Source organism: Rana temporaria, chromosome 12 (assembly GCF_905171775.1).
Source record: "Rana temporaria chromosome 12, aRanTem1.1, whole genome shotgun sequence".
NCBI classification, from domain to species: Eukaryota; Metazoa; Chordata; class Amphibia; order Anura; family Ranidae; genus Rana; species Rana temporaria.
This window is the reverse complement of record NC_053500.1, coordinates 35,308,673-35,316,417: the sequence shown is the minus strand read 5'-3', so window position 1 is coordinate 35,316,417 and position 7,745 is coordinate 35,308,673. Positions and strand designations below refer to the sequence as shown.

The 7,745-nt window shown below is 45.0% G+C and overlaps 1 protein-coding gene across 2 annotated transcripts in view; it reads right to left on the bottom strand.

Annotated features, from left to right (window-relative positions):
* Positions 1-984: 984 nt before the first annotated feature.
* The window catches only part of LOC120919404 (speckle type BTB/POZ protein), a 57,142-nt gene continuing 50,381 nt past the window's right edge, over positions 985-7,745 (bottom strand). For both annotated transcript variants that reach the window (XM_040331560.1, XM_040331559.1), the window contains exons 10-11: positions 5,337-5,479; positions 985-2,349 (exon numbers count right to left, since the gene is read on the bottom strand). In XM_040331560.1, coding sequence (XP_040187494.1) covers positions 2,205-2,349; positions 5,337-5,479 — 288 coding nt within the window. In that variant the 3' untranslated portion in view covers positions 985-2,204. The remainder of the gene's footprint in view (positions 2,350-5,336; positions 5,480-7,745) is intronic.

Genomic DNA, 7,745 nt, shown 5'->3' with positions numbered 1-7,745 from the left:
CCAAATACAGTGGAACCTTGGACTGCGAGTAACGCGGTTAAAGGGGTGGTTCACCCTAAAAACTACTTATTACACTGGCCCCCCACATTACAATACGATTAAGGCTATTAGTTCTTTTTTGATGCTGTACATACCTTTGTACAGCATATTCACCCGTGGCTTCCAGGTTGCGAGTCCCGCGGGAGTGAGCGTTCCAAACATGTCTGTGATTGACGTTTTGACCAAAAACGAGCTCCCCCCCGTTGCGTAAGCCGCGTCACGGTTGGCGAAAGGAGCCGAACGGCGAGTCGGCGCTATACTGCGCATGCGCATCGCCGTTCGGCTCCTTCCGCCAATCGCGATGCAGCTTAAGCGACGGGGGGAGCTCGTTTTTGGTCAAAACGTCAATCACAGACATGTTAGGAACGCCCACTCCCGCGGGACTCGCAAGCCGGAAGCCACGGGTGAATATGCTGTACAAAGGTATGTACAGAATAAAAAAAAAAATAATAGCCTTAATCGTATTGTAATGTAATAAAAAAAAAGGATTTTTGTACTCACCGTAAAATCCATTTCTCTTAGTTCATAGACGGACACAGCCTTCATTGACCTTAGGGTTATGCTTCTTCCTACCAGGAGATCCTGGTAGGAAGAAGCATAACCCTAAGGTCAATGAAGGCTGTGTCCGTCTATGAACGAAAGAGAAAAAAGTAGTTTTTAGGGTGAACCACCCCTTTAACGAGCAGTTTCCTGGAACGGATTACACTCGTAATTCAAGGTTCCACTGTAGCAAAACGCCAATTTTATAGGAAGCCATTAGAGATAGATATAGGCTTCTAAAAATGCTAACTACCCGACAGTCTCTGGCTTCAATATTTTCTGTGGCACAGAACTGAAACAAGCATGCAGCAGGTGAAGTCAGAACCCCTGATCAGCATACTTCTAACAGGCCATTGATTTCACGTATTGACGGTAACGGATCAGCAAGATAGCTAGGCACTAGCATTGATAGACAAATGTACACAACGGCTGACGGCTCAATCCACAAAGCCAACAAAACCAGGAAAAGGATCATTATTTTTAAAAAGTGACAGCTAATTTCAGCTTCAGTTCAAATAGATTGAGAAAGGACGGCCACATGGTAAAATGATCCTTATCCTCGTGTTACAAAGCTTTGTGAATTAAGCCTTATGTGTGCCTTTTATTTTCTTTAGGGGAAACAAGTACATAAGGTTTCCACTGACAGTAAATCAAAATGATATCGGTTATATATTTTCATGCACATTGGCTGCCTGGGATTTGTCCAGCACTGGTACAATCACCACAACGTCCTTCTGCCGCAGGTCTGTACCGATCCCAAGAGCCAGCGTCTATTCCCTTAAAGGCAAATTGTCCCAGATGACTGCTGGCTTACGGATTCTACACATAATTATTCACCCTGTTTTACAACGCCTCCCTATTTATTACTCTGTGGTCAGATAATAATATGGAGGTGCCCAGACTCCTACTTAGAAATTAATATCAATCCCAAACATGGCTGCTAGCCAAAAATTAATCCCCTCAAAAAAAAAAAAAACTGCGTCCAGCACTGTAACCACTTTCTGACACATCAGCCATACACAACGGTAAACAAGACAATAATGGCGAATGTATGTGGGGGGGGAGGGGGTTGCCTGAAAAGCCTATTGAGAAAAAGCTTTTAGAGCAAATAACATAAGAAAAATTAGAGCTATGGTAGTGGAAATCTGAAAAGGAGCAAAGTAATGGAACACAATATTAAGAGAAAATAAAATGCATCCCAGAGTGTATAAACACATATTTAGCCCCCATATTGTCCAGGAGCAAAAACAAAAATAATAACAGTTGGGGGTCGGAGGGCAGCGAAAAGCTTCCAGCCCTTTAACGTCAGAATTCCAAAGTCCTCCAGAGGAGAATGGGTGCAACAGTTACTTGGCTCCACCCTGATAAGTTAAGGTTCCGGCAGGGAAAATGCCTGCGAGGAGGGCAAGTTCATTATGCTCCCTGCTCCTCACAGGATACGGGAGACAGAAGGCTCAGTCCGGCCACGTGGCAAAGGAGAGAAGGGTGACAACACACACGACGTGGGGGAGGTCACGAATCCTCCGCTCTCGCTCCCTCCCCCCACCAGTGTCTCTCATGCGATGGAGGAAAAGACGAGAGTGGCTCCAGGACATTTATGTTTTTTTAACAATCTGTAAAGTATATTAAGACTGCTTCAGACGCTTGCGGGGAGGGCCCAGGAAAGGGCACTGGGCAGAGGCCAAGGAACGGTAAGCTTCTGCCACAAGGTGAGGATGAGACACCACCATGGATTTCCAGCCAGATGTTTCCATGACATCAGAGGCGTGGCTGTAGGAAGAGAAAAGGAGACAAACATGAGAAGAAATAAACAGCGCCAGTTACGGGATAAACAAAAGTCCTTACTAACCTTTCCAAACCATATTTAAAAGCTCTGGCCAGCCTATGGACAGTCAAACAATTACATATTCTTAAAGTGGTTGTATACCCAAAAGGAAAAAAAAAAACCTGCAAGACAAATGGCATAATGAGCTAGTATGCATTGCATACTAGCTCATTATGAAATACTTACCTTAGAACAGGGGTCTCCAAAATATGGCCCTCCAGTTGTTCAGGAACTACAATTCCCATGATGCCTAGTCATGTCTGTGAATGTCAGAGTTTTGGAATGCCTCATGGGATGTGTAGTTCCGCAACAGCTGGAGGGCCGTAGTTTGGAGATGCCTGCCTTAGAACAATGCTGTTGCAGGGGTCCCGGCACACCATTGTGATCAGCGACATGTAATCCCGGAGTTATTTCTGGGATTGCCAGCTACAGCTCTGTGATTGGCCAGAGCCACAATGATGTGGTCCCAGAAGACAGCCAGACCATTCAGAAAGCGCAACACGACTTGCGCATGCGCAGTAGGAAACAGGCTTTGAATCACTTACTACAGATGCCGGCACCTGCACCTAAAGCTAATTGGTGAATCATCTAGGGGTGCCGACATTGTGGGATCCCTGTACAGGTAAGTGTCCTTATATTAAAGGAACACTAAAGGCAATTTATTTTTTCAAATAACAAACATGTTATACATACTTACCTCCACTGTGCAGCTCGTTTTGCACAGAATGGCCCCAAACCTGGTCTGGGGTCCCTCGGCGGCTGTCGATGGTGGTTTGTTCTTGCGGGCACGCTCCCGTGATACAGCCAGAGGCTATAGCCACTCACTGTATCACTCGGCAGGCACCACGTCATTGGATGTGATTGACAGCAGCGTGATCCAATGGTTGCGCTGCTTTCAATCAACCAATGAATGAGCCGAGAACCCCGCACGTTCACGGCGCAGGACTTTTGAGGGGTCAGGTAAAGGGGGGGGGGGGGGCTGATCCTAGGATGTTTTTTCACCTTAATGCATAGAATGCATTAAGGTAAAAAAACGTGTACCTTTTGTGGTGGAAGGATTCCCTTGGGCTTTGTACGCAAATCCACACTGCGCCAAAATGTGCACTTCCAGCGTCTCAATGCACACAAAGCACCAAACAATTCCTTTGTGCTTAAAAGCACGTTTGTATCAAGCTCTTTTGTACAAGGAATGTGACCACCAGGTAGAATCAGAAACAATGCTGCTTCAAACTGGAATCTCAAGCTTCTGGGCAGAGCAATAAACTCCCCATCGTGTTATCCTATGTGTCCATGCACACATAGGGTGTTTTCAGCAGTTTTTGGCTGGGGCGTTTCTTGGCCTTAAAAAAAAAAAAAAATAGTTGGTTCCAAGAGAACATTTTTACAGCTGAAAAACTCCCGACGTCAAAAAACGCAGATAAAACGCTCAAAGACTCGACTCACCAGCGTTTTAATGTTTTTTAAATCGATAAAAAAAAAAAAAATCTTCTTAGTTTAAAAAAAAAAAAAAAGAAGAAGAAGAAAAACGCGCTATTGCAAAAACATAAAAAAAATGTTTTTATAACGGTATTTTAACGTCCAGTGTGCATGAGGCCTAAAAGTCAGGAGCTACAGTATTTGTAGCTGCTGACCTTTATTTTATTTGTATTTTTTTAAAGGCTAGAACTCCTCTTTAACAAAGTTCAGTTTTTGAACCAGGCAGGAATGTACCCGGCTGGATTTTATATTTTATGAACTTTGAGAATGTCCAATTAACCACTTAAGGAACGCCTCCTGCACATATACGTCAGCAGAATGGCACGGCTGGGCACAGGCACGTACAGTACGTCGCCTTTAAGAGCCCAGTCGTGGATTGCTCGCGCCACGCGACCTGGTCCGAAGCGCTGCGGCCCCCGATCGCCGCCGGTGTCCCGTGATCGGTCCCTGGAGCTGAAGAACAGGGAGAGGTGTGTGATCATCTGTTCCCTGATATAGGGAAAGACTATCAATGACGTCATACATTCAGCCCCGCCCCCCTACAGTTTGAAACACATATGAGGTCACACTTAACCCCTAGTGGTTAACTCCTAAACTGCAATTGTCATTTTCACAGTAATCAATGCATTTTTATAGCACTTTTTGCTGTGAAAATGACAATGGTCCCAAAAATGTGTCAAAATTGTCTGATGTGTCCGCCATAATGTCGCAGTCACGAAAAAAAAAAAATCGCTGATTGCCGCCATTAGTAGTAAAAAAAAAAAAAAAATATTAATAAAAATGCCATAAAACCATCCCCTATTTTGTAAACGCTATAAATTTTGTGCAAACCAATCAATATACACTTATTGCGATTTTTTTTTTACAAAAATAGGTAGAAGAATACGTATCGGCCTAAACGGAGGGGGAAAAAAATGTTGTTTTTTTATATATTTTTTGGGATATTTATTATAGCAAAAAGTAAAAAATATTGCATTTTTTTTTCAAAATTGTCGCTCTTTTTTTGTTTATACCGCCAAAAAAAAAAAAAAAAAAAAAAAAAAAAAATCGCAGATGGTGATCAAATACCACCAAAAGAAAGCTCTATTTGTGGGGAAAAAAGGACGCCAATTTTGTTTGGGAGCCACGTCGCACGACCGCGCAATTGTCAGTTAAACTGATCCAGTGCCGAATCGCAAAAAGGGGCAAGGTCCTTAACCTGCATATTGGTCCGTGTCATCAGTGGTTAAGCTTTGCCAAAAATTAAGGCCGATTGTGCACGCTCCAGTTTAGGTAAATCAACCCCTAAATGTAGATTGGATGTTCTGCATATTAAAAACTATATAAAAAAATAAACCAAACTTTCTAAATATTAACTCATATTGACAAGATTATTTAGCTGATGACATCCCACATACATAAAGTGAAGAAAAAAATCAAATAAAAGTATAATAAACATTCTATAAGGGACACTCACTAGTTGATGAAGTCCACAGCTTGTGTTTTAAGCTGGTCTGCGCTGTGTAAATCAGCCAGAATGAGGATCTCAGCGGCGTTCTCCACAGACAGATTGCTGCACAAAGCTTCCTCACACATCACCTTCAGACGTTCCAGGGCGTACTGCAGAGAGAAGCAGAAGGTCTGGCTGAGAAAATATCAATTTCTTCATGGGTGCTGTTCTAGCAAGGTTAATGTATTCTAACTTATTTACATAGAACATTTGATTACCCTTAATGAAGGATCTTAGCAACAGGTAATATCAAGCCCATAACCAGCAAAGAAAACGACGCCCGCTACTTTATCATCTTAAGAGGGAAAAAAAACAAAAAACAAAAGCTCATTTTATCCAACTAGTGTCCTGTCTGTTGGGGCCATTCTGATGATCTAAGGTCGGCCATACACAGTGCGAATTTCTTCCCTGCAAACACGGGAAATCTCACATTACAGCCATGATGTACAGAGCCTATCAGAGTCGCTCTGTGCCTCGTAGTTGCTGTGAACTAATCACAGTCATCAAAAGGGTAATCATTAGTATTGTTTATAAACATTCAGCCCACTCACAACAGAGGAAGCTCCCCTTCGAGTCGGTTCACACTAGGGCGACACGACTTTCAGCGCGACTTGAGCATGAACCACAGGGCGACACGACTTGAGCATGAACCACAGGGCGATCTGGGGCGATTGCAGGAAAGAAATTTGCACGACTCCCCCCATCAACACAGACAGTGACGGGGGAATCTCTCCCACCGAGCAATTGTCTTCTCCTGACGGGGGAGGGGGGCGCACAACAGTGATTATTGCTAGCGGCTATGGCAGCCACTAGTGATAATCGCAAGAGAATCCGGCAGGGCTGGTTGTACCCAAGTTGGTCGATCAATCAACTTGGTACATTCAGCCTGTTATTCAACGGTTCGAATCTCGGCCAGTTCCTGCTGAACTAGCTGAGATTCAAACCGTGTATGGCCAGCCTAACTCTTCTTAAGGGTCCTTTCAGACATGCGGATCTCGTAGGGATCGCTCTGTTGATCCCCGCTGAGCTGGCAGATGACAGGGCGGTCCCCGCACACTGTGCAGGGACCACCCTGTCAGATCTCCGCTCTCGCCTTTGGGGGGGGGGGGGGGGGGGAATCGGATGAACACAGTCTGTCCGCGTTCACCCGATCCGCTCTGCAGATAGGATTTTCCTCCGTCTGCAGAATCGGAGCATTGCGGACACTGATGAGATCGGGTGTCAGCGGATGAACTCTCATAGTGATACATGTATGTCCCTTTTTCATCCGTAAACGGATGGATGAAAAAGCGTAGAGAGTATATTTGTTGTTCTCTCCGGATTTCAGATTTCCCCTCACTTCCTGTCCCTGTGACCCCATAACAGGCAGCAGGCCAGGAAGTGAGAAGACATCTACTTACTTCAGGCTTACTTTTAAAATAAAATAAAAACTTACCGTATTTATCGGCGTATACCGCGCACTTTTTTGCCCTGAAAATCAGGGCAAAATCGTGGGTGCGCGATATATATGCCGATACCCGCTTTCCCGCGCCGAGTTTGAATACTGCGCCGACATATACCGAGCGCAGTACACTCGGGTATAGTCGGGCAGTCTCAGCTCCTTCCGCGCTCACGTCCTGGACGTACAGGACGTCAGCGCAAGAGTAGTCGAGCCTGCCCGACAATACGAGTGTACTGCGCTCTGTATATGTCGGCGCAGTATTCAAACTCGGCGCGGGAAACGAGCAGGGAGGACGCGAGGACGCAGCAGAAGGACGCCGGACCCGACGAAGAGGACCCCCGAAGCCGCAGACGGACCCAACGAGGCCGCCGATGGACGCCACGCAAGACACCAAAACTAAGTACAAAAAAAACTTTTTTCACAGGAATTCGTGGCAACTTTAGGGGTGTGCGCTATACGCGGGAGAGCGCTATACCCCGATAAACACGGTAACTGAAATTAGATGGTAAAATTGCCCTGTCAGCATAGGATTGCCTGTATATAAACACCTGCTGAAAAAAAGACTGCATATACTTGGACCCCTTTCACACTGAGATGCTTTTCAGATGCCCATTGAAATCAATAGGCAGCACTGCCAAAGTACTGCTGCAGCGGTACTTTGCGGGCACTTTCAACCCTTTTTCGTCCGTTAGCGGGGGTTAAAAGCGCTGCAAAAACGACGGTAAAGCACTGCTAAAAATAGCGGCGATTTACCGCTGACATCCCCAACGCCCGAGTGTGAAAGTGCCGTTAATTTTTCAGCAGTCTGTTTCTTGAAAACATGCCATTAAATTGTATTGCTCATCATCCTCTACAGGTATGCAACTGGTTTGATGGGCGATACGCAAATACCTGTATTATTGAACGTACGTGCGCGTATGTATGTATGTATATAT